The following is a 26,927-nucleotide window of genomic DNA, read 5'->3' as shown; positions in this document are numbered from 1 at the left end:
CTTAAGGGGATGCATAAAGAGCTCATCACTAGCTACAACATGCTAAAAGAAGAATATACAAATCTCAAGATCAATCATGATAATCTTGTTATCTCTCATGAGTTTTTATCCAATGAGTCACATGATGCAACTAACGATGTTGTTAAGATTGATATAGCTACATCATGTGATGATTTGATTATTGAGAGCATTGAGCAAGGTTCTAGTAGCAAAGGCAAGCAAGTGGTTGAGTTCGATGACTATGATGAGTATGTCAAGATCAAGAATGAGAATGTGAAGCTAAAGAAAGATCTTGAGAAGCTATCAACCACCAACACCATTGTGTTAGAGAACCTTGATCATGATTATGATGTAGAGCTCAAGGAAGAGAATAAGAAACTCAAAGAAGAGAACAAGAAACTAAAGATGGAGAAAAATCATGATGAGCTAAAAGAAGAGAACAAGAAGCTCAAGTTGGAGAAAGAACATCTCAAGATTGGTTTGAGCAAGTTCACAAGAGGCAAGCATCTTCAAAGTGAGTTACTCATGAATACCGTCATGAAGATGGATAGAAGTGGAATTGGATATTTGGCAAATCAAGAGAAGAAGGCTCAAGCTCAACACCAACAACACAAGTCAAAGACAAAGCCAAAGAGGTGTTTTGAGTGTGGACAAGAAGGTCACTTTGCCCAGGAGTGTCAAACTCCACCACCACAACCCTTGCCCAAGCATGCTAGACCTTTTGCTTTTAATGCTCATTACATGCTTAGAAAAGGATTCTAGTGGTAAAATGAAAGTCATGTTCTTAGGGCCTCCCAATAAGAATAGGCCTAAGAAAATTTGGGTTGCAAAGTCACTTGTTGAGAAAGTCAAGGGCCCTCAACAAGTTTGGGTCCCTAAAGCTTAATCTCTTGTGTGTAGGTGAACTACAAGACTAATGGAAGTCATTGGGTAATTGATAGTGGTTGCACACAACATATGACCGATGATCCTCATATGTTCATCTCCCTAGATGAAGTAGATGGCCAAGAAAGAATTACATTTGGAGATAATTCAAAGGGCAAAGTCAAGGGATTGGGCAAAGTGGCAATATCAAATGATCATTCTATCTCAAATGTGCTATATGTTGCTTCTTTGAGCTTCAACTTGCTATCCATTGGACAATTGTGTGATCTTGGCTTCCAATGCTTGTTTACCGAGAAGGAAGTGGTTGTATCTAAGAAAGATGATGATCAAGTTATATTCAAGGGATTTAGATACAACAACCTATATCTAGTGGATTTTACCTCCAAAGATGCTAACTTGAAGAAATGCCTATTCACCAAAACATCACTTGGGTGGCTATGGCATAGAAGACTTGCTCATGTTGGGATAAGCTCACTCAAGAAGCTTATGAAGAATGAATTGGTGAGAGGGTTGAAGGATGTGAAATTTGAGAAGGACAAGCTTTGTAGTGCATGTCAAGCTGGCAAGCAAGTTACAAACACTCATCCTATAAAAGCTTCATGTCAACAACAAGAGTCCTAGAGCTCCTTCACATGGACTTATTTGGACCAACAACATACAAAAGTTTGGGAGAAAATCTTTATTGTCTTGTGATTGTTGATGACTACTCAAGATACACATGGGTGTTCTTCCTTCATGACAAGACCGAGTTGCTTCATGCTTCAAGAAGTTTGCCAAGAGAGCACAAAATGAGTTTGAAGTGAAGCTTAAGAAGATTAGAAGTGACAATGGTAAAGAGTTCGACAACACAAACATTGAAGCCTATTGTGATGAAGTTGGAATCAAGCATGAAGTATCCGCAACCTACACTCCTCAATAAAATGGTATAGTTGAGAGAAAGAACCGGACACTAATCACACTTGCAAGAACAATGCTTGATGAGTACAACACACCCGAAGCTCTATGGGCGGAAGCTATCAACACCACATGTTATGCATCCAACTGCATATTCCTTCAAAAGTTTCTTAGCAAGACACCTTATGAGTTGCTCAATGGGAAGAAGATGGACGTCTCCTTCTTTAGGGTGTTTGGTTGCAAATGCTACATCTACAAGAAGCGGCAACACCTATGGAAGTTTCAAAGACATTGTGATATTAGTTTTCTTGTTGGTTACTCACCAAAGTCCAAAGCATATAGAGTATTTAATCATACCACCGACTTGGTTAAAGAAACATATGATGTGGAGTTTGATGAATCTAATGGCTTCCAAGAAGCACATGAGAATCTTGACGATGTAGGTGATGAACCATTGAGGGAGGCTATGAAGAATATTCTGGTTGGAGACATCAAGCCTAAAGATGATGATGATGATGTACAAGTGATTGATCCACCTTCTTCATCAAATGTGCCACAAGATGGTGATAAAGATGGAAGAGTAGAAAATAAAGATACTCATGTCTCTCATGATCAAATGGTGGCTCAAGCATAAGATGTTGATGCTTCACAACCTCCCCCTCAAGTGGTTGATAGAAGAAATTCACCTCTACTACAAGCTCATCCACAAGATCTTATCATAGAGAGTCCATCAAAGGGTGTAATGACTCGATCTCAAAAGCTTGCTTCTTTTATTGAACATCACTCTTTTGTCTCTTATGTTGAACCTAAGAATATAGAAGAAACTCTTTAAGATTCCAATTGGATAAATGTCATGCATGAAGAGTTGAACAACTTCGCCCGCAATGAAGTTTGGACTCTTGAAGAGCGACCACAAGGTGCAAGAGTCATTTAAACAAAGTGGGTGTTCTGCAATAAGCAAGATGATCAAGGCGTTATTGTGAGGAACAAGGCAAGACTAGTTGCAAAGGGATTCTCTTAAGTTGAAGGGTTGGATTTTGGAGAGACCTTTGCACCTGTTGCAAGACTTGAAGCCAATCGTATCCTCCTTGCATATGCATCACATCATGAAATGAAACTATATCAAATGGATGTTAAAAGTGCATTTTTAAATGGCTTCATAAATGAACTAGTCTATGTTGATCAACCTCCTGGGTTTGAAGACCGTAGATATCCTAATCATGTTTATAGGATGTCCAAGGTGCTATATGGGCTTAAGCAAGCCCCAAGAGCATGGTAAGATTGCCTTCGGGATTTCCTTATTGAGAAGGGCTTCACCATTGGGAAGGTCGACACCATGCTATTCACCAAAAAGCTTGATGGAGAGATCTTCATTTGTCAAGTATATGTTGATGATATCATCTTTGGATCATCAAATGAAGATTCTTGCAAAGAGTTTGGTGAATTGATGTCGAAGGAGTTTGAGATGTCTATGATTGGAGAGCTTACATTATTTCTTGATTTTCAAGTCAAGCAAATGAGAGAATGGATTTTTATCTCTCAAGAAAAATATACCAAGGATCTTCTCAAGAGGTTCAATATGGATGAATGTAAGCCAATCAAGACACCAATACCATCTAATGGACATCTCGACCTAGATGAGGGAGGTAAAATGGTTGATCAAACTCTCTACCGCTCTATGATTGGTAGCTTGTTATATTTAACCGCATCTAGGCCTAACATCATGTTTAGTGTGTGTATGTGTGCTAGATTTCATGCTAATCCTAAGGAAGCTCATTTGATTACTGTTAAAAGAATCCTTAGGTATCTTAAGCACACACCAAGCATTGGCCTTTGGTATCCTAAAGGAGCTAGATTTGAATTAGTTGGCTATTCCAATTCGAATTATGCCGGTTGCAAAGTTAATAGGAAAACACATCCGGAGGGTGCCATTTGCTTGGTAGATCACTTGTGTCTTGGTCCTCCAAGAAGTAAAATAGTGTGGCTTTGTCCACCGTTGAAGCGGAATACATTACCGTGGGAGCTTGTTGTGCACAAATACTTTACATGAAGCAAACTTTGCTAGACTATGGTGTAGTTCTAGAAAAAGTACCACTTTTGTGTGACAATGAGAGTGCGGTAAAACTTGCTAATAATTTGGTTCAACACTCTCGCACCAAGCACATAGATATTCGCCATCACTTTCTTAGAGATCATATTGCTAAGAATGATATATCATTAGAAGGTGTAAGGACCGAGGATCAATTGGCGAATATCTTCGCTAAACCGCTAGATGAGGCTATATTTTGTCGGTTGAGGAATGAGCTCAATGTGCTTAATTTTAGCAACTTCACTAGAAAATGAGCTTATGTTGTCCCTTGTATTGCATTGTAATATACAGCATATTTAATTTTTGATAATGCATTTAGGGCTTGTCTAACATGGTTAAGATAACTGCCGAAATGCATGTAAAGAAGCTTAACCTTAGATCAAACTTGACAAGCAACTAGAATTACTTTCAAGTATTGCATTGCATATGCATGTATGTTGTTTTGTCGTTTCTCTTCAATTACCCTTTTATTGCCTAATTTCTTAAAAAGAATTATAGCCTAAGGCAAAATACTTGAAAATTTTGAGGGTTTGAGAGAGGTCACTCACATCAGTCCCAATTGATGTTTATTTGGGTCTTATTAAAGTTGGAACTTGATTGGGAATAGGCAGCACGAATGAACTTTGAAGATTTGCTAAAAAAGAGTGACCGGACGCTGCACCGGACTCTGAAGTCTAGCGTCCGATCAGTTCACGGGAGGTGAACCATTGCTGCGAAGGAGTGACCAAATGCTGAAACAGTTCTTTCCCTACGTTTGGTCAGATGATGTCCCAGCGTCTGGTCAAGCGAGGAAGAAGATCTAAGGATCGACCGGACTCTGGCTACGTCTGGTCAGTGGTGATCGGACGCGTCCGGTCGCGACTCAAGAGGTTTTAGACCTCTCTGGAGTTGACCAGACTCTGGGTGGCAGCGTTCAGTCATTGCCACCAGAGTGTCCGGTCAGTAGAAATCGTACGGGTTCCAAACTCTTATTTGTTTCCTTACCCATCACGTTGGGGGCCACCGTAAAATCGAGCCACGCTTTGACCTAATCCAATCACCCGCACTGACTTCACCGTGCCCTAACCACCATGCTCCCATGCTCGATTCACCGCCGTGCCTCCACTGCCTCGCACCAGTGTCCTAGCCACCGCCTATAGCGCCACCGCATCATGCCGCATTGTGCCTCCTCATGCCCGTGAGCTGCCTCTAGTCCCACGCACCGCCTGCGCCTTCTCCATGCCGTCTGTCACACCGCCTCCCACGCCGCTTGCTCGAGCCATGAGCCTATGCTCGAGCGTCGCCATGCCCCAACTCAGCCACATGCCCGCACTGCATCCTCGCTAGAGTCCCTACTGCCATCACTAGTGCCTACATCTTGATCCTTTCAATTGTGTTGATCGGCCGTCGCATTGCAATCCTAACCCTAGGCGATTCTCGACAATTCATTCCACTGCTCTTTGGTTCACCAGTTCATCAGGTAGCAAGCCATCGCCTCTAATTTCACATCTATTGCTTGCTTCTTAGGGTTTCATATCTCTGGATACATATTGAAATTATTCATATATCTGATCTATTCTATCGTGCAGCGAGTTGGTGTTTCTGAGGTTACTTTGGCAGTTGATAGTTAACTCGGGGCCAAGCGCGCGAGTATGGATCGAGGTCAAGCCTTGAAAGTGACAGTTGGTAGTTGATTCTTATCAGTGGCAATTGTTCTTTCTAGCTCTAGCAATGGCACATGTGAAGAATGCTGGAGGTGGTCCAGGTGATGAGGATCTGAGGCCTCTACCTCGCTTGCCTACTAAGGTGAAAGGCAAGGGGACAAAGAAGACTACATCCAAGAAGCAGAAGTTTGTAGATGATGATACAGCGAGAGTAGCCATAGTTGCAGCCACCGTAGAGCGTGCAGAGAGAGGAGGAGCTCGGAGTGGTGTTGTCATTGCAGATCAGCTTTCACCAGCACAGAGGGCAGCTATTGAGCAGGTTGAGCATCATCATGGTAGTCCAGCTAGGACTGTCATGCTTGAGGGATGGCATGTTGCTATAGAGGAGAGTCAGCCTCATGGGGAGCCACAATAGTAGGCTCAGTCAGCAGAGCAATCAGAGCAGACTCAGCAGGCAGAGCAGATAGAGGAGATAGAGTAGGCACCTTAGCCATAGTTACGCCGCTCTGGTCATACTCGAACCCAGGTGACACCGAGGCCAGAGACACAGAGGAGGGGTTCTCGTCCACCTCCTAGATCATAGGGTCTGCCTCCAGTGACTCACCTGGATTTGAGGGCTACCACGGCCAAGCAGGTGCAGCAGCTCAGGTTCATACAGTTCAAGGACTAGATCCCGCCAAGGAGGGATGAGCGTGCTTTAGAGGGTTTCTATACACCACTATAGGAGGATTTCTATAATGCTTATTTGAATAGTGGTGTGGCTTTCAGATCTCAGAGAGTATGCTCTATTGTGGCCATTGTAGCAGTAGCTAGAGAGCAAATCCACCCTCACCTATCTTATCTACCAGGGTTGACAGATTTACTTGGACGGACTGGCAGATATATTCCATCATAGGTCTGTGAGTTCTATGCTACACTTTGGATTGACCTAGGCCATAGGTTTATTCACTTTGCATTCAGAGGCCACGACTACAGGCTGATGAGCTTCAGGGCCAGAGAGATCCTCAGGTTACAGGAGTCACCCATCCGCATTCACAAGGTTTGCTATGGACACACAAAGCCTCCTAGACACCCTCATGGTAGTCTTGTGCCTCCCATAGATCTCATCTAACCTTGCTTCATAGAGCCATTCGGTGAGGGGTCGAGCAGGACACCCAAAGATCTTACTCCTATAGCTAGACTGCTTGATGCTATCATGAGGAGGACCCTGCTACCGAGGATGGGATATCGCGAGGGATTGACTCACATTCAGTTGTGGCTACTGAACGCTCTGATGCAGTAGACAGTGTTTGATGTATGGGATGTCATTCTTTTTGAGATGGAGGATACACTTGCAGAGGGATTCAGAGGTCACAGGCAGCTGCCATATGCTCACTGTATCACTTTTCTGATTCATAGGGCAGTCACAGTGAGGCCTCCTGAGATGTTGGCAGAGTATTTAGGAGCTACTACAGAGTTTCCAGCATATAACATGACTTAGATGCTCCACCACAGTGTAGCGAGGACACCTAGCCAGTCACGCCATCGCCTAAAGATGCCCAAGACTATAGCCCAGTAGGATGATATCATCAGGGGCATAGCAGCTATAGAGGAGGAGCAGTTAGATGCTCAGCAGGAGGATATGGTTGAGAGCGACCCCAGCGACAGTTCTGATGATGACTACCAGGATATCCCTTGGATGCCTCCTCGATGACATGATGGTGAGGCCAGTGGCTCTAGCTCAGCTCCACAGGCACCGTAGATAGACCCTGCTCTTCTTGCTATACTTGAGCGGATAAGGTAGGATCAGGAGACCATAGCTGCTCTAGCGTAGGTTCAGGCCAGATAGGATGAGTTCCAGTGATAGCAACAGGCTATCCAGCAGTAGCAGTAGGCCATGCAGCAGCAGTAGCTCCTCATGTAGTAGCAGTTATATGGATTCATGCAGCATGTCATCTTTGCTATTGGGGCTCCGCCACCATAGCTTACACCTCAGCTCGGCCAGCCTGCCACCACTTCACAGACTCCAGTTCTATAGCCCAGTGGGCTTCAGAGTTAGGGATAGCTAGCGACTTAGTTTGCTTCACCTACAGAGTAGGTGTCCTAGTGGTTTGCTTCGCTAGTGATAGCCCAGGGTCCGCAGTTCACACCGCTTCGCACAGGCTTCACACCGGCTCAAAGTTCATCACTGCTTGTGACTGACACCCTAGTTTTCAGGAGCCTTGGTATCACTTTCAGCGAGTTAACAGGGCAGCCTACATCGCTAGATCTACATGTCCCCGATCCTTCCATAGTTGCTCCTATTACTAGGACTACAGAGACACTCCCTTTATCTATTGCATCATTAGAGCCGCCTGCTTCAGTGATACCTGCAGAGTCACATGCCACACCAGTCCTAGATCCGACCCAGACCGCTTCAGCGTCACTTCCAGCGATAGAGGGTCATACAGCTTAGAGCTTAGGATCAGATGATGATGATGCCCACTTCTAGATCGCTCATCGCACCTTAGCGCTTGACTCGTCCGCTGCTGCCCCGCCGACCGACCCTTAGGTTTTGGTGTTTGACACTAAAGGAGGAGAGGGATCGAGTATGATAGACTTAGGGGGAATAATATATCTAGGGGGAGCTTATCTATTACATTTGGCTTTTTATGATTGATACATTATTATGCATTCATGTTTACTTTCATGCATTGAACTATATACGTGTGATCGTGATATTAATGTGATAGTCATATTTATGTGATATGTGATATGTGTGCTCTCTACTTTGATCTTTATATATGTCATGTCACTTGGTTATGCTCATTTGCTTTGCTTCCACATTTTACTCCAATGCAAATGAGCTTTACTTCTTGTACTTATGATTATTTCATATCTATTGAGTATATCATGTTGGCTTGGGTCATATAAGCTTGCCTAACTCTTTTGTTCTTATTGTCAAAAGCTTATATGAACTAAGCATGTTGAAAACCTCATCTCTTTTACATACTCGAGGTTGTATTGTCATCAATCACCAAAAAGGGGGAGATTAAAAGCATCTAGGCCCCTAGTTGGGTTTTGATGATTAATGACAATACGAGATTACTGTGACCAACGTGTGTTTTGTAGATGCAATTAAGTTAGGTCATGGTAATGGTAATTGATTGGGCAATCATGGTTGTCATGCCCCTACGATGGAAATCGTTTTGGTTTTCAAAGGATGGACGAGAAGGTTAAGGATAGACTAGTTCTAAGTGTCATTTGGTGTTGAAGAGACACTTAGAGTAGTTTAGGACTTTGTTTTTCCTTTGGTCGTACTATTAAGGGGGTATGGACTAGTAGCTTGACCTAGGTGAGTCTAGTGGGTTAGATATGGTGCACACTTGTCAAATCTAGCACTAGGCAGCTCCAAAGTAGCCCTTAGATCAATTGGAGCAAACTTCATTCACATATGATTGTGAGTTTGAAGTAAATGGAGGGTCAAATGTTGACCGGACGCTAGTTCCAGTGTGATCGGACGCTGGCATAGAGTCTGGTCAGTTTATTTGATCAAGGTGAAGTCATCTGGATGCGGTCGGACGCTGAGTGAAATGTGACCGGACACTGGGTGTCAAAGTTCGGTCAACTCTAGTAAGGTTCCAGAGAGGGAGAATCCTAATCAGACGCGTCCGATCAATGCTGATTGGACGCTGATCAGGTTTCGGCTACTGACCGGATGCTGAGCAGTAAAGTGACCGAACGCTGGGTGCCAAAGTCCGGTCAACATCATTAAGGTTCCAGAGAGAAGTTTTGGTGACCGAACGTGTCCAGTCAGTGCTGACCGGACGTAGGTCAGAGTCCAGTCACAACGTAACGGCTCAGTGGCGGAGAGAGCTGACCGGAGCATCCGGTCACCTTGACCGGAGCATCCGATCACCCCATGGAATGCTGACTCAGTCACATAACGGTTCGTTTTGAATGAGGGGGTATAAATACTTCCTCTATTCATTCAAGGAAGTACTCTTGCCCATTTCAACAGTTGAGAAACACCCTTGAGAGTGCCAAGGATAGCAAGAGCCTAGTGAGGTGATTGAGATTTGAGAATCCAATATTAAGGCCTCATTAGCAAAAAGAGAGTAGCAAGTGTGCATCCACCTTTCTCATTAGGCTTGTTGTGGTCAAGTGAGAGTTCTTGCTTGTTACTCTTGGTGATCGCCATCACCTAGACGGCTTGGTGGTGATTGGGAGTTTGGTGATCATCCGGCGGAGTTTGTGTATGACCCAACTCAAGTTGTGAGCGGTTGTGGGTGATTCACCATAACGGAGTGTCGAATAATCAACCCGTAGAGAGCACTTGATCCTTGCATGGATCAAGGGGGGAGCTACTCCCTTGCGCGGGTGCTCCAACGAGGATTAGTGGGGAGTGGCGACTCTCTGATACCTCGGCAAAATATCGCCGCGTTCCTCCTTCTCTCTTTACTTTAAGGATTTACTTTGAGCAATTTAATTCTTGTCTTTACATTCATAGAATTGCCATGCTAGAGTAGGATTAGAACTTAGGTTGTACAACTTTTGTGCGGTAGAACATTAGAAACACATTCTAAGAACAATGGGTGAAGTGAGTTAAGTGTAGGGTTTAATTATTACAAAGAATTTTAGAATTAGCCCAATTCACCCTCACTCTTGGGCATCTTGATCCTTTCAACTATTGTATGCTACTAAATAATATACCACATGTTTGGCATAGGTTAGATGCTAATCTAGAGATGAATAGCTAAAATTAACATGATGACCGAATTATAACTGTATACTTGAATTGGTAAGCTTTTTATGTAAAATGTTGTCAAGCTAGCTCCACTTATAAAACCTTGCATAATCCTTAGAGTCACTTTGTTTTTAGTTTATGATGGGTAAGTCTAGCAGAGTACCTTCTCATACTCAGGGTTTTATTCCTATTATTGTAGATGGTATAATTTATCATGGCTATTGCAAGAACTGCTTCTGTCCCGCCGTGGATGAGGAGTGAGCCCTGGGCAGGCATCTCTTATTAATACTTCTCATATGATTTTGTGGATGTGATCATGAGCAGGCACTGTATTTGAACTATAATGGCATATGTTAGTTTCAAACTTTAATTTGCTTCCGCTACTATTTTACTGAACTTGGTTTGTAATAACCTAAAGTCATACTCTGATGAATGAACTATATTTTGTGGACCTTATGTAGCATGTGATATGTATGTTGAATCATGTACGATTTTGGTTGTATGTTGATGGTTAATCGAGACCCTTCGTGGTACTCGACGGACTACCGGGTTTATATGGGCTTAAGTATGACAGAGCGATCACTTGCGCGCTGCCATTGTACTTGTGCTCTTATAAATTGGTCGGTTCTGCTATAATCTTGATTCGAACTACATGGATGAATATGCAAGAAAGATGATGCGTTATCATTTAGAGTTTCACACCGATACATTCGTGATACTACGCAAGAGAACCAACAGAGTGACCGTTGGAAGGTTTCCTCCATAGACTTGATCCTAATCACATAGACGTTGTTGGGAACAGCTTATCGGAGAATAAATTTTAATTTGATTAAGATTTTCTGATAAGCTACTGTCTAAAAATCTACAGTGTGAAAAAATTGGGCGTTTAGCAATTTTGATTATTGTCACATGGATTCTTCGTGTTGAGCGTAAAGTAACTTATATGCCCTTAGGTTGATAATAGATAATTTGTTGATCAAATATTAGTGGAAAGCGATTATGGTAATATTTTTCTTATTTGTTACACCACATAACATAAATAGAATTTGGATAGAAATTGAAATGAATAATCGATAAAATTCACGTACATATGTTCACTTATATAAGGATCCACTTCTAATAAAAAAATGACTTTGTCCCAGCCGTCGGCTCTGATTGGATCCTTTGCAGCTCTAATTTTTGGTAGCGGCGCCGACGCCGAGGTAGGAGGCCCAACTCAGACATCAGGTTATGCCGCTTCATCCTCCCCTGCGGGCATCGACAACTCTGATTTTAGGTGGCGTCGGCGTGGAGGAGGAAGGAAGCCCAATTCTTGTACACATTGAATTCTGCAACTTCATTGATCTCCTCTGCATGCTTGCGTGGTCGAGCGGGGCGGCCTGATGAGCGGGAGGTCAGTGGGAGCGGACGGCCTGCAGAGCAGGAGCTAGCAGCGGTCGGATGAGCAGGTGGCCAAGCGACCAAGCATTTCAGAGTACAAAAATAGCCTCTCAGCTGCCGCATAGTTGCAGGTGGGGATGATTTATTTTATAAGGAAGATTGGTCATAGACGTTTCACATCACGATGCATGCGTGATAGTGGCGTTTAAATTCATGATGCATGTGTGATAGCTAGTGTGGGGAGGGTAGGAGGAAGGATCGGTGGAGCACTGGAGCCTGGAGGAGAATCGCAAGCGTCAGGAAGTGCCGTAGTTGTGAGCAAGGGATGGATGAAATCTGATGACGTGGCTTCACGAGAAGCTAAGAAAAAACACCTAGTGGGGATCTCCTATTTAGGTATAGGAGATAGGAGATTTCTAGCTTGTCAATAGGTCCCACCAACTAGAGAAGATAATGGTGTCAAGCTATGGTACCAAAACGATATAACTCAAGCCTTTGTTATAGAGAATCATATTTGCTTCCGTCTGACAATGACACAAGAAACAAATAGGCAATGAATAGCCTCACCAATTTGATCACAAAAGTGGGCTTCTTATCAAATGAGGTAATTCACATCTGGCCACTCTATTCACCATTAGAAAATATTAGAGTCACAATACATAGGAAAACTTTGCATTGTAAAAGCTTGTAATATTTCCATACTCACTTCTAAGGCACCAATTTGATGATGGCACACAAAATTTACTTGTAGGTTGAGTTACTTAGGTATGTCGTTATCCAGACAATCTTGGAAGCCATTAATCCTACATGTCATATTGAAGTCACATCATCAAGTAAATCATATACTTGAAGGTATTCATCAAGAGCACACCCTGATAGGACACCTCTGAATATTCCTTATCTATAATGATCAACTGATGCATGTCATGGTACAACAGCTACAAGATAAGGCACTATCTTATTAGCATTATTAGCCCTGCTACATAGCAATAGGCCAACTAGAAGTTGGTATTAGCTATGCATTGGCCAACATCATAGTGACCATTACAAAATTCTAGTCTCAGCCTGTTGTTGAAGGAGGGGAGATTGTAGGCCCATTAGTGTTTCTAGTTTTGACCTGTCTATGGTCCATGTGTTGTGTTCTGGTAGAATTAATATAGCATAGGTTGTTTAAATAGGTATGGTGCAGTTTATATTCTTATCGCTCCAAACATAGCACTTCCAGGTTAACCTTTTTACATGAAGCGAGGACAAAAGTGAAAGAGAGGTCATGCGCATATGTAGGAATGTTCCAAGTGAGTGCGGTAAGCTTTAGAGGGCATCAACCCTAAAGGAGGGGAGAATTTAATACCTCATCCCATTAGTGTTTCTGATGGGGGAATGTAATACCCCGCCCCATTAGTATTACTGGTGTCAGTCTTTGTAGCCCATGTGTTGTGTTCTAGAATAATTAGCCCCACATCGGGGTTTTAAAATAGGTTTATGTTAGCTTATAATTCTTGTCGCTCTAAACATAACACCACTGGGTTGACACTATACAAAACAAGGACACACTCGCTCTACATGAGAAGCTAGGCTATAAGTAGATTTTGGGCGCTGGTGTCACAAGTGCTATTTGTATATGGCTACTTAATGGCTTGGTCCTATGGAGCCAAAGCCACTTATGAAGAGACCATCCAAGGGTAGATAAATCATCTGCACCTTGTCCTCTAAGTTGGATTGGTTGGCAAACCCTAGGGTAGAAGCTAAACAATTATGCCCATTATCCTATTTTGTCCCTTCAATAATAATCCTCTTCTTTGTTTGTCAATAGCCATTTTATTTAAGTCTGTTGAAATCAGCTAAAATATTGATACAAGATTAACCTACACAATAGATAAATTGGGGACTAACATATAGTCTATGCCTCCATGGAGAACAACTTAATAGGGGTTTGCCATACCCAAATTTCATGAGTATTCCGCATGCATTTCCCAAGTCAAAACTAGTAGCTTTCACAAAAGCCCCAATACAACATTTAATCCACTAAAATGTAGTAAAAATCTATGTACGGTGATTCGATCTATAGTAAAGAGGAATAATGAGATATCAAGTCATTAAAGGAGCTATCACCCCCATGATAGTTCTACCAAAGTGAAGAGGCACCATCACCATCTCAATATCCTTCATCTTCATCTCATGCGTTTAGGATCAATAGACCAAATTCAACCAATGTATGTGGACATCTATTAACTTTTCGTGATATTATATGTTCTTCATTCATTTTCTTGCTCACGTTTCATGATGTTCTATGTTCTTCATCCATTTCCTTGCTTGTATTTCGTGATATTCTATGTTCTTCATCCATTTCCCTGCTTGTGTTCTATTCATGGTGGGTTAGTAATTTCCATGGAGCAGGCGGACACACATTTTTGTGATGCGTATCTTTGTTAGAAAGAACAAAATAATTTTGTGTATCTTTGTCATGTTCTTTTTAAAAATTTTATGTTATGAGAAATTCTCAAAAGTGCTTTGACAAACATTGTCACTTTGTTTCATCTATGGGCCGCGTTCCATGATCTTGTGCATCTTTCTAATGTGATGTCTTATCATTTCTAAAGTTTTATTCACGGTGCATGCCTTAGGTTAACAACACGAGACCACCTTCAAAAGCCATTGCTTGATAGCATTGTACACGTGAAAACGTGATAAATTTCAAGATGCACTTATACCATAGTAAACTCCATTCAGTTATACAATGAATGCTGAATTCGGACATTACTTTTTGAAAATTATTTACAAATAAATCACACATTTCCTATTGAATATAACATCTTTTGTTATATTAACAATGAAGTCTGTTATTTAGGACAAGGCTCTTATTCATTGTGTCGGCATCGATAAGGCTATTAAAGCTCATCTTCTTCTTCCTCACAACTCCTCATATCTTTTTACCTCTTTCGCTTTTCTTCTCAAATCTCCCACCTCTGACACTATCACCCTACACCTGCCTCCCAATTGACGGTGGGCTTTTGTCCCCGATGCCATAGACACACGTCTTGCGACCGCTAGCCATGATTACCCCTACCACTTTCACATTGTCGTCTGCATTTTGCCCCACTGCTTCTACCCCGCGCTTCCTAATTTAGGCGTCCCTTGCCCCTACACCTATCCACAACCAGCCACCTCACTGGTTTGGCCTGTATCCTGGGGCTTCCTTTTCTAACTCTAATGGCCATAGAGCCCTCCCCGAACCCCGCAAACCCTAACCTCTCTTCTTCGACTCTAACTCTTTGGTCTCATGAAAGAAGACGACAATTTGGATGTAGGCTCTACTGCGGTCGAAAATTGCATACCACAATGTACATGCATCAAATAAGACTTTGGTATTTAGAACAACAACTTCCTATTCTTTGAGAATGTATTGCCATTTTTTAAAAAAAAAATCCTAAAAATTTATTTTCACTTGTTATTTATTGTTTTTAGAAACATTTTGAAGAAAACACTTTCGCTAAACCCTTTACGAAATGCTTTTTGCAAAAAAAAAAACGTTTCAGTCTAGTGTCTTTATTAAGAAAACTTTTTTCTAGATCACACGACGGACGCAGGCAGGCAACATTGGACGTAACCGGCGCGCAGCCTGGAACCCAAAAACCCATGGTCGCCTGCCTTTGTTTTCTCCAAGCAAAACCTCTGTGGAAGTGGAAGCCGCTAAAATCCATTCGGAACTGATGACACAGAAACGGACACCCCCTCTTCTAGTTTCTCTCTCTCTCTCCGCCGCCGTCCGCCGGCCTCCCGCACCCCGCCGGCAACGGAACCGATCCCAGGTACGGGCCGTCGCCCATTTCATCATTCTCCCATCCTCTCTCAGCCCTCCCTCACACCACCCTATCCCGTTCCCTCACAGGACGCCGCCGGTGGCCGTCAATCGTGCCCCACTCGACCCGGGGACTCTCCGTTCAGGTCCTCCCCCGAACGCGCACTGCTCTCCGTTGTTTCAGGTGAGGATCTCCCTTAATCCTTCTCCCTCTTCTCCTCCCGCCTCGTCCTGTACCTGTGTATGTGCGCGTGATGGGACGCGGGGGCCGTTAATGGTTGCGGAGGTCGGCGGCGGTGGAGGAACTCCAGCGGCTGCTACCTTGGCGACCGCCGCCTCCGGATGGGCCCAACCAGCCGATGGGAGCCCACTAGTACTTCCTGCCTGCCCTAGTGGCTGTGATCCTAGCACTCTGTTCCGTTCCGATTTCTGCACCGCGTGTTGACATCTAATGGAACACCAAGTCCATTTCCCTATCTTATTTTGGATCTGTTTTCCCATCTTATTTCGTGATGTACCTGTGTCAGTACAATGGTGAGTGTGGTGCGGATGAGATGATATATTGATTTCCTATTTTTAGGACAGCCTTTACCTGTTATAGATATGTTTTGGGCTTATGTATTCATGAAATTAGGAAAATTTAGAGATCGGCAAAATTGATTCTTGGTAATACTACTCATGGATGCATGATAACATCAACTTTTTTAACCTAATGTGCTAAGTTTCCTTTGTTTAGTATATATGGCATTTCTCTAATTGTCCACATAAAAGTATGAAAGCTTAGGCACGTCTACTTCCTAGGCAGAGCCCAACTGCTTGCCTAGCACTTTTTAATACACTACCTGTCATCAGTAGTGATGTGCTCTGATATTGTGCACTGTTGTGTATCTTCCATGTGCAATGCTTCTGCCATGTAAGACTCCACTATGCAGTCACTCAGATTTGTATCTGCTCCGGGCGCCTTTTACCAGCATGACTCGTCTGGGGGAGCAACGGTACTAAGTACCTGTAACGCACATCTATTCAGAATTTTCCCGCCTCTCTCTCTCTCAAAAATGATGTGGTTTTCATGAATTACCATTTCTCTCTCTCTCTCTCTCTCAAAAATGATGCGAATTTCATGGATTCCCATTTCTCTCTGCTTGGGTGGTGTTCTATTCTGTGCATTTGTGGCATCTAATAAGCACTTTGAAATAGTCCAAGCATGTCTTATCTTTCGGTCTTTCCTTTTGTTTTGCAGTTAAAAACATGACTGCTCAGACAAAGAAGAGGGGCGCTATGGAAAATGGGGATGGCGGTGTTGGTTTGGGCCTTGCTGCCTTCATTGCAAACAATGAGGATGTGGGTCCCATAGTCCGGCATGCTTTTGAGTCTGGGAAGCCTGAAGCCCTCTTGCACAGCCTCCAGAACATCGTGAAGATGAAGGAGGTTGAGATTGAAGAGATTTGTAGACTCCACTATGAGGAATTCATCCTTGCGGTCGATGAGCTTCGTGGTGTCCTGGTTGATGCTGATGAGCTTAAGGGCACATTGTCTGATGAGAACCTGCGGTTGCAAGAGGTTGCTAGCTCCTTGCTACTGAAGCTTGATGAGCTTCTTGAGATCTATTCTGTAAACAGTAATGTTGGGGAAGCCCTAGCTACATTGAAGATTTGTCTGCAAGTAACCAATCTCTGCAAGATATGCAACAGGGACATTGCCGACGCAAAATTACTTTCTGCATTGAAAACATTGGAGCTGATTGAGAAGGACTACCTGCAAAATATTCCACTGAAGCTTCTAAAAAAGATTATTCATAAACAAGTTCCTATGGTAAAGCTGTACATTGAGAAGAAAGTTTGTAGTGAGTTTAATGAGTGGCTTGTGTATATCAGAAGGACTGCTAAGGAGATTGGACAGGTCGCAATAGACCAGACATCTCTGACTCGTCAGAAAGATGAGGGAATGTGTGCCCGACAGAGGGAGGCAGAAGAATCTAGCCGTGTTGGGTTCGACGTGAATGCTTACACCTTGGATTTGGAGCACATGGCTGAGGAAGCAATGCTGGAATTTGATCTTGCGCCAGTGTACAGAGCACACCATATCCACATAGGCCTTGGTCTTGGGGAGAAGTTTCGAGAATATTACTACAATAACAGGCTCATGCAACTCAATTTGGACTTGCAAATTTCTACATCACAATCCTTTGTTGAGTCCTATCAACCTTTCCTTGCTCAGGTAGCTGGCTTTTTTATTATTGAGGACCGTGTCCTTCGAACTGCAGATGGGCTTCTATCTGAGAGCCAGGTTGATACAATGTTGGAAACAGCCATTTCTAAAGTTACTCTGATCTTAGAGGAACAGTTCTCCCTCATTGATGCTGCCAACCACCTCCTCCTCATAAAAGGATATGTCAGTCTTTTTGGTGCAACCCTGAAGAAATATGGATACCGATCCATGTCACTGGTTGAAATTCTTGACAAAACTAGGGACAAGTATCTTGAACTTCTTCTTTCTGACTGTCGGAAGAAGCTCAACTATGTCTTTTCTAAGGACTCATATGAGAGGATAGTTATAAAGAAGGAAAATGAATATGACACAAATATAGCAGCATTCCAACTTGAACCCATTGATGGAGTACCAAATTTGCCATATGTTGCTCCATTTTCCTCCTCTGTTCCCAATGCTTGTCGTATTGTGCGATCTTTCATTGAGGAGTTGGTCAGGTACTTGTCACACAGTGGTAGCACAAACATCTATGATGTGGTGAAAAGTTACTTAGACAAGTTCTTGATTGAGACGTTGAATGATGGTTTTCTGAACCTGATACATGGTGGTTCCCTGGAATTTCCACAGGTGGTGCAGATTGCAGGAAATATTGCCATTCTTGAGCAGTCCTGTGATATGTTCCTTTGGCATGCTGCTCGACTTTGTGGTGTCCCTAGGTGCCTCCTTGAGAAGCCCCATTCTGGTTTGACTGCTAGAGCTGTGCTCAAAGCCTCCCGCAATGCAGCATACAATGGATTAATTACTTTGGTCAATTCCAAGATTGATGAGTTTATGTTGCAGTTGACTAGCATCAATTGGACTCTGGAGGAAGCTCCAGAGCATGCAAATGACTACATGAACGAAGTTATTATCTATCTTCATGAGGTGGTATCTTCTGGGCAGCAGATTGTACCAAGAGATGCCTTATTCAAGGTTGTATCTGGTGCACTAAGCCACATCTCAGATTCTATAACAACGGTACTTCTTAGTGACCGGGTGAAAAGGTTCAACGCAAATGCTGTTGCCAGTATTGACATTGATCTGAAAGTGTTGGAGGGGTTTGCTGATGACACATACCAGATGACTGGGTTTTTGGACCTGAGAAAGGAAACAAGTTTCAGAGATTGTCTAGCGGAAATAAGGCAGCTAATAAATCTTCTGCTCAGCAACCAACCTGAAAGCTTTGTGAATCCTGTAACCAGGGAGCAGAATTATGGAGCCCTAGACCACAAGAAGGTTTTAATAATTTGTGACAAGTTCAAGGATGCCCCAGACAGTTTGTTTGGGAGCCTTTCAAGCCGAGCTACAGTGCAGAGCGCCCGGAAGAAATCCCTGGATGTGCTGAAGAGAAGGTTAAAGGATTTTAGCTGAGATTAGCTGTGCTACATCATTAAATAAGCTAGTACTCAGTTTTAGGAAAACAATGGTTCAGTGCAAGTCTTACCATTTCAAACTTATTTCCATCCTTCTTTACTCCCTTTTTAATCAACTTCTGTTTCGCGTTTGGGCGAAATCCTTGGATGTGCTGAAGAGAAGGTTAAAGGATTTTAGCTGTGATTAGCTGTGCTAGATCATTAAATAAGCTAGTACTCTGTTTAGGAAGACAATGGGTCGGTGTAAGTCTTAGCCATTTCAAATTTTTCTTTCCAACCTTACTTATTCCCTTTTTAATCTGCTTCCGTTTCACATTTGTTTTGGAGCTAATGTAGATGTAGTGATCTGTATAGATGAAATATTCATCATTATTATGATCAGTACACTTTGTTGTGATGTCGGGAAACAAGGTAACTTGGTGCCGCAAAACCATCACCATATCACATATCATGGAAGAACTTATAGGTTTTGACATCGAGCGCGATCGATCTGATTGCGCCAATGCATGCCAGGGCACCTATGATCGAGAACAAGATTGCGACAGCAGCGCCGAGCATCTTCACAGCACACTGCAATCCTGGGTTATCAGGCATCGTCGTGGTCTTGAGAAGTGCCAATGCAGGCAGCACGAAGTCCAAAGGGGTGAACCCAATTGCTCCGCAGACTGATACAAAGTCCCCAAAGAATGGCATTGCTGCGGAGACGAGCGTGATCACGGCCATGTATGCAGACGTGTATGTCAGCCGGCACAGGCAGGATCTGCAGCTCCTGTTCTTCTTCGCCTGAATCCTCTCCTCGAAGTGCGCAAACGTCGGCCTGCAGTATATCTTGACGAAGAATTACTGTTACTTTAGCCACCAAATTGATTGCAGATGGGAACAGCAGGTGTTTAGTTTACCTGGAAGCAACCTGCTATCTGAATGACTGCAAACAGGTTTGCCATTACAGTTGCCCATCTTGGAGCTGTCAGGGAGGACAGGATGTAGGGCTGGACCTGAGAGCCAAATGCCCAGTAGCCACTGAATGCGAGGGTCCAGTAGGACACGACGATGACCGTGTACGCTGAAGAGACGCCTCTGTACATGTTTGCCCTCACCGGTTCCCGCACAGTGCTCTGAATTTCAGATTTTCAGTCCAGAGTCTTGAGAATGGCAGGTTACGGCATACATGGATCTCATCATATGTGAACATCAGATCAGAATCAGATGGGCACCTGAATTTCTGGCAGCATGGCGTCGCCGAAGGAGAACGCTATCGTGCCCAATGCGTTGAAAGCTCTGAAGATCTTAGTTGCGGTGCTTCCTTGTAGACTGTAACTGATCCCCTTTCTTTCGATCCGATATCCTGGAGTAACCCATATTCATCAGTGACAATTCCACCCCCATCTTGTTCTGCAGACAAAAAAAAAAGTGTGCTAATACTATATTACCATCATATATTGTGACACCAATGGTTGTCCCCGCAAATCCAACGGTGCTGGCAGTGCAGATAGCATTGACCCACCGGAGCGAATGGATGTCAGGGAGCTGGGAAAGGAGCAGCTCCAGTACACCGAAGACAAGGATGAACTGCTGCAGGGTCATTGCGCCGTCGTCAGCGGTGTGGTAGTGCTTGTACACGGCCTTGAGGCTGCTGCCGGCTGCGATCTGGATTGCAATGTTGTTGCCTACCGATGCCACCTGCTGGAAGAACGAGACGTACCAGTAGCCCCAAGGACCTGAACAAATTAAAAGCACAGTTGTAAGTAACTTTTCAGTTGCAGTACTGCTAACAGTGTTACTCTGTACTGAAATGGAATTCACTAACGAGGAATCAAAACTACGTACAATGATCAGTCTCTTTTCAGAAAGTTTCTCTGTTAGAATGCTACTATCAGGCATAAATAAAGAGAGAAGTTTATTTGCTATGGCAAATAATGCTATTACTGACCAAAGATGCTCTCTGCCAGGAGCCGGTAGTTGGTGTGTTTCTCCCCATTCCACCGCCACAGCGAGGCCACGACCAAGCTCGAGCACCATGTAACCAGTGTCCCAATAACCAAGCTGCAGACACCTGAACGTGGTCAACCAATTAAGCTCCCGTTAAGTACCCAAGCAAGCACACAAGACAATGAAATGAATACACTGACGAAGCCAACCACTTGCACTCACCAAGAGGCCAGCCAAGGGAGGCAACAGCAAAGGGCAAGGGGGCGTAGGCCGCCGGCGTGGCGATCGTCGTCGCCACGTGGAAGGCCCGCGTGCCGCCACGTGCCTCTCCCAGTCTCCTCCACGTCGGCCTCCGCCTGATCCTCCAGTGCGCCGCCGGCTCTCGCCGGTGACGAACGACATGTGTGACTGTGAAGCTGCTGGCGGCGGCTGCTGCTGCTGCTCTCTTCACCTAGCTGCTTCAGGCAGACGAGACGAGCACGTGGTGCACCAGAGGGCAGACCGGCAGAGATGTCAGCTGTTTAGTGGTGGATACTCAAGTGAGTCAGAGATCTCGAAAGGGACCTACAAGGAAAATGGCGCACCGATTTGGCTTATCTTATTCTTATGTTGACTACAGAGTACAGAGCCGAGAGAAAGATGTCCGTCCTCTCATGTTGGTGTCGGACAACAGGGACACTGGAAACACAGCCTGTAATGACGTCGGACGACTCTCCTATGGAAGTAGTATCTCACTGACATTCAGTGCCACAGGTTAGCCTAGCATAGGTGGGCATATCGTCGATCTATCCAGTTTTGTGTTGTGTGAGCTTAAAGCGATATTAGGGTCACGAGTACATGAAGTGAGTTTGACGTCATAATTACGTGATGATTTGAAACAGAGGGTTTAGTTCATATGTAAGTTTAAATTTAGTCGAGGCAGAATATGCATTTGAAAGGAAGAAAAACAACTCCATAATCAGAACAAGCTTTGAGCGGCAGTGGAAAAATGTGAGCATCATATAATCATTGAGCAATCAACAGAAAGACTGACTTTCTAGACTAGGCTAAAATTTGTGAGCACCGGATGGTTCGGTACCCTTTTCCAGTTTTTCAGTGCTCAAAATATATATCCACTAGAAAGCAAGGGTAATACAAATCTTTTGGAGCTTCACCACACGAGTTGGGAGCTTCATCGGCGACGTCTAGCTGCCTGGGGGCAAAGCTGAAAGCATCTGGACCCCATTTGGGTTTTGGAAATGGAGTGAGAACATTAGTGGACTACTATGTTTCATGTGAGTGAAGGTGATGTTTAATCCACAAGGAATGTTGAGCTAAGTCAACGCTAGCCAATGGAAAATTTGCAGGTTGGAGACAAGGAAATTGGAGGAGAATTTTTGTTTTTTAATCTTTTTTATTCAATATTTTAATAATAATCACTCCTAATTTTTTTTACAGATTTGACCCTTTTGGTCGCGCCAGCGCCGCTGGCACAACCAAATAACGTTGTCGCGCTACATGCATTTGTGTGACAACATCTGCCATGTTAGACGGCGTTTCCGACATGAAAAACATTGTCATGCCACTCCCGCTGGCGTGACAGAATTGTTCTATCATGTCACCAGGAGTGACGACAAGACAAAACCTTTGAAAAATCATAACTCTTTGATACAATGTGAGATGAAGATGAAATTTATATGAAAACTGCAGCTCTTGATGAGATCTACAACTTTATAGTTTTGAGTTTTTTTTCATTTGAGGATGGTAAGATGTTAAAAAATATAATATAAAATTTTAGGAGCATAATAACCACGTACTAATACTTGTCGCATTAGAAAAATAATATCTTTTTTGTATGTCGTCAAATAAAGATACTTTTTACATGAAAGTTGTAGCTCTCAAGGAGATCTACAATTTTATAGTTTTCGGTTTTTATATTTGAGATCGTTAAGATAAACAAAAAAATAATATAAAATTTTAGCAGCATAATAATCGCATACTAGCGTTTGTCATATTAGAAAAATAATCTCATTTTTGTATGGTGCCAAATGAAGATACATTTTATATTAAAGTTGTGGCTAGTAGCGAGATCTACAAGTTCATAGTTTTGAGTTTTCATATTTGAGGTCATTAACGTACTCGAAAAACTAATATAAAGTTTTAGCAGCATATTAATCGTGTATAATAGCTTATCTTTTTAGAAAAATCGTATATTTCTTATTTGATGTCATATAAAAAATACTTTTTAAATGAACTTTGATATAAAAGTACCTTCATTTGACACGATACAAAACGATATTATTTTTCTAATGCGATAAGCGTTAGTATGCAATTATTATGCTACTGAAATTTTATATTATTTTTTTGAGCATCTTAACGACTCCAAATGTGCAAACAAAAAACTATAAAGTTGTAGATCTCATTTAGAGCTACAACTTTAATGTAAAAAGTATTTTCATTTAACACCATACAGAAAGATATTATTTGTCTAATACGACAAACACTAGTATGTGGTAATTATGCTCCTAAAATTTTATATTATTTTTTAAGCGTCTTACCGTCCTCGAATGAAAAAACTCAAAACTACAAAGTTGTAGATCTTATCGAAAGCTATAATTTTTATATAAATTTTATCTTCATCCAACATCGTATTAAAGAGTTACGATTTTTCAAAGGTTTGGTCTTGTCACGCCGCTCCCGGTGGCATGACATGTCACACCAAGTGAGAGTAGCGTGAGAACGTTTTCCACATCAGAAACGTCGTCTAACGTGGCAATAAGTTACCGCGCCAATACATATGGCGCGACAACGTTATTTTGTCACGCCGCTCTAGCGTGACCAAAAGGGTCAGATCCGCAAAAAAAAATTAGGAGCTATTATTATTGAAATATTGAATAAAAAATGATTAAAAAAACCGAAATTGGATAGTCATGACACCTTGCATCCCAGAATACGGGATATTCACTGACTTTACATGAACTGCATATATCATGTACAATTTAACTCCTCTTGGCAGGAACCATCAAGGTTGGTTACATCTACAGTACAGGCTTTGCTCCTAATTTCAACAACCACCATATCACATACACGAGATGTTTCATCTCTTTCAGTAATTCTTTTTACAGTTCCATCTGTTTCAGGTAATCTGCAAATGTCGACGAGAAACTCAAGTGCAAGAGATGGAAAATTTTGGTCTTCTATCGAGTCCGATCAGAAGTGAAGAGCATGGTATTCCTGCAATGGCATCCATCTTCAGGTTTGTACGATAAGATAGATCGCATTGTGGGCACTCACTGGAAGCGCTCTCTTTAGCCTGCATATATCTGCATGAGGAGACCTGTAAAGGCATTGGATATTTAGGAACTGTAAACACTAGTATCCACAGCAAAAATTTTGCTTCAAAGAAAATTGAAATGACAAATCAGTAGGTTTCTACTGTGTTGGGAAAATATCAAGAAAGTATATATAATCTAGGCAATAAAGTAGGCAGTTGTTAATCCGGGCAACTTCTGAAACCTCAATATGGTGAAACAGCTATATTTGTCATTTTTAGGGAAGATGCAGGTGGGCTTGAGTTTCAGCACATAATAAGCATAAGGTTTCCGTGATGAGCATTTTAAAGTTTTCATGCATCATGGCTAATGAAGGTTTCAGGTTCTCATTTGTTATGATGTTTGCATAATATAAGCAATGCTATAAAATTTCTTTGCTTTTCAGAACATGCCCCCCCTGCAATTAAAAGATGACTAGAATAGTTCTTACATCAGGATGGCCAAATAGTGTGAACTCGGGGCAAAACCATTTTCCTTAATGAGTCACAACTCTTCGCAACTCTGCTAAATGGCTGGTTTTCCTTAATGAGTCACAACTCTTCGCAACTCTGCTAAATGGCTGGTTATCTCCTGTATACACTGCAGTCCATCACTACCACATCGGAGGGAACTCAATACCTGCTTGAGAAACTCCTGATCCTCTTCAAGTGCCCTCAGTCTTATATTCAACAGAGAAATTTCAATCTTAAGACTTGCTACACCACTCAACTTGTCACTGTTGGAAGGAGATCCATCAGCTCTTGTATGATCTTCAAACAGTATGTCTTCTTGACTATTTCTGGCGTCACCAGAAGCAAGTCTGTTCGTGGAAATGCCAAGATTTTCCTCCAATCTGCTCAAGGATTCCAAAATGTATGCCTTATCGTCTTCAAAATGCGACATGGCGCTCCCCACAAAATCTGTGTTGTTCATTGTATCAGTTCCATTAAGTCCGTCACCATTGAATGGATCGTTCTGCAGGAGCCTCCTGCAGTGTGCAAGTTCAGCGTCCAAGTCAAGCAATTCTTTCTCCCTCTCTGTAAGTAAATCATGTAGATCCTGTATTGCTAGATGGTCGTGGTCCGCCTGCTGTTCCATCATCCTCAGGTACTGCAGTGCTTCCATCTGCATTGCAGCCTTCTCCTCCTGCAATCTATTGATCATGGCCATCGTCTGGCTAGCTGCGACTGCCGAAGCGCTCCTTTCTTCCTCAAGCTCTTTGTAAAGAGCAGCCATTGACTTCTTGTTGAGCTCAAGCTGTTTCTTTACGTTCTCGAGAGAACTCTCCCCTTCAACATCGTCGGTGAGGCTCCCGTCTGAAGGTTCCAGCACAGAATAGTTCCTCTCGAGATATGGCCTCTTGCTCGTAGGGTTGCTTTCTTCATTCAGAGCATTGATACCAGGGCTGGGAGATCCTTCACTGGAAGAACTATCGAGGCCCCGTACAGAAGATATCTGAGAAAGGAGTGCCTTCACTTCTTGCTGGGTTGTTGAGTTGCTGTCCCTGGCAGAGATAATTTCTGATGGCCGAGGAGATGTCAAGTTGACCCTAGGAACGGAAGCATTTTTCACGCTGCCGTTGCGGTCCACAGCAATGCGTGTTGGTGCGGCCGATCTATAGTTGCTCTTTGCTGTCCCAACATTCGCAGAAGGGGCGCTGTCCTTTCTAGATTGTCCATGTGAGCCTGGTGAGCCATCTGATTCATGGACTTCCTCAATACCCACCACAAAAGCTACATCAACAAATATGCGTGCAGTTAGTCAGAAGATCAAAATATATAATAACTCTAGAGTACAGCAGTATAGATAGCTACACATACTCTTCTCATTTGGATGATCTGCAGGTACACTATCCCAAGACTCGACAGCATTGGCTGCTTCAGAATGCTTCTGCGCGCTGCGAGCATTCTTGAATGGATCCGAGCAACAAGAACACAACCTTGTTGACCTGCTGGATGCAGACCGAGAGTTCACCTCCACACCGACACCTACCGCTTTGCATGAAAGTAGGCATGCTTTGCAGAGATCACCAGAGCGTGCAAGCTGGTCATGGCTCTTGCAGTGAGCCAGAGATGAGATCTCAGAGCGATGCACGGCACAAACCAAGTCCCCGGAGAACCATGGCTTTCCATGGAGGGCGCGGTCCAGCCTCGTGCACATGATGCAGGGCGGCCGGAGCCCGCAGATGCGCGCCAACCTTGTGGCTGCGTAGGATGCCAAGGCAGCCACGTAGAGCAGTATGATCACACATAGCTCGCCGCAAGCGTAGGACAGCATGGGCCAGAACCTGTGCCCCAAGTCTTGTGATCCCGAGCCGTCTTTCACAGCCATGTCTGGTCAGTTTACATCAAAATTTACATACAGTGACAGCGCTTTCTCAATGAATCACACCAATGCTTCAATGCAGCCTAAGGAAGTTTGATCTTTGCCTCAATGCAGCCCAAGGAATTTTGATCTTTATATATAATATAAGGAGCTTCCTTGAGGAGGCCGAACGAATGCCAGAACCAATGTATGAATGGCTGATTGCACGGAGAGAAGTGGAATGGATGAATTCGAAATTTTGCACCCGTTGCAGCAGAAGTTACAATTTTCCCTGCAAAAAGGCTGCAGCAACGTTATTATGTGGCATTCCACACTGGTCAAAATTCCTCTTTGCGGCATTTGATGATAAAAAAGAAAATCAAAACTTT

General features: G+C 43.2%; 2 protein-coding genes and 1 pseudogene across 2 annotated transcripts; 1 reads left to right on the top strand and 2 right to left on the bottom strand.

Moving 5' to 3' along the window:
• The first annotated feature begins 15,278 nt into the window (after nt 1-15,278).
• On the top strand, nt 15,279-19,412 carry LOC136539123 (exocyst complex component SEC15A-like). Its single transcript, XM_066531060.1, has 3 exons — nt 15,279-15,405; nt 15,486-15,579; nt 16,636-19,412. The coding sequence occupies exons 1-3, from the start codon at nt 15,307-15,309 to the stop codon at nt 19,011-19,013; spliced, it is 2,571 nt and encodes an 856-aa protein (XP_066387157.1). The 5' UTR covers nt 15,279-15,306; the 3' UTR covers nt 19,014-19,412.
• LOC136536715 (GABA transporter 1-like) lies at nt 19,408-24,204 on the bottom strand (annotated as a pseudogene).
• LOC136539122 (probable myosin-binding protein 5) lies at nt 23,890-26,911 on the bottom strand. The gene is made up of 3 exons (XM_066531059.1): nt 26,055-26,911; nt 24,686-25,967; nt 23,890-24,260 (listed from the first exon to the last, which is right to left on the bottom strand). The coding sequence occupies exons 1-2, from the start codon at nt 26,563-26,565 to the stop codon at nt 24,778-24,780; spliced, it is 1,701 nt and encodes a 566-aa protein (XP_066387156.1). The 5' UTR covers nt 26,566-26,911; the 3' UTR covers nt 23,890-24,260; nt 24,686-24,777.
• Between the last annotated feature and the right edge of the window lie 16 nt (nt 26,912-26,927).

Source organism: Miscanthus floridulus, chromosome 2, assembly GCF_019320115.1.
Source record: "Miscanthus floridulus cultivar M001 chromosome 2, ASM1932011v1, whole genome shotgun sequence".
Lineage (NCBI taxonomy): Eukaryota > Viridiplantae > Streptophyta > Magnoliopsida > Poales > Poaceae > Miscanthus > Miscanthus floridulus.
This window is presented reverse-complemented; position numbering and strand designations above follow the sequence as displayed.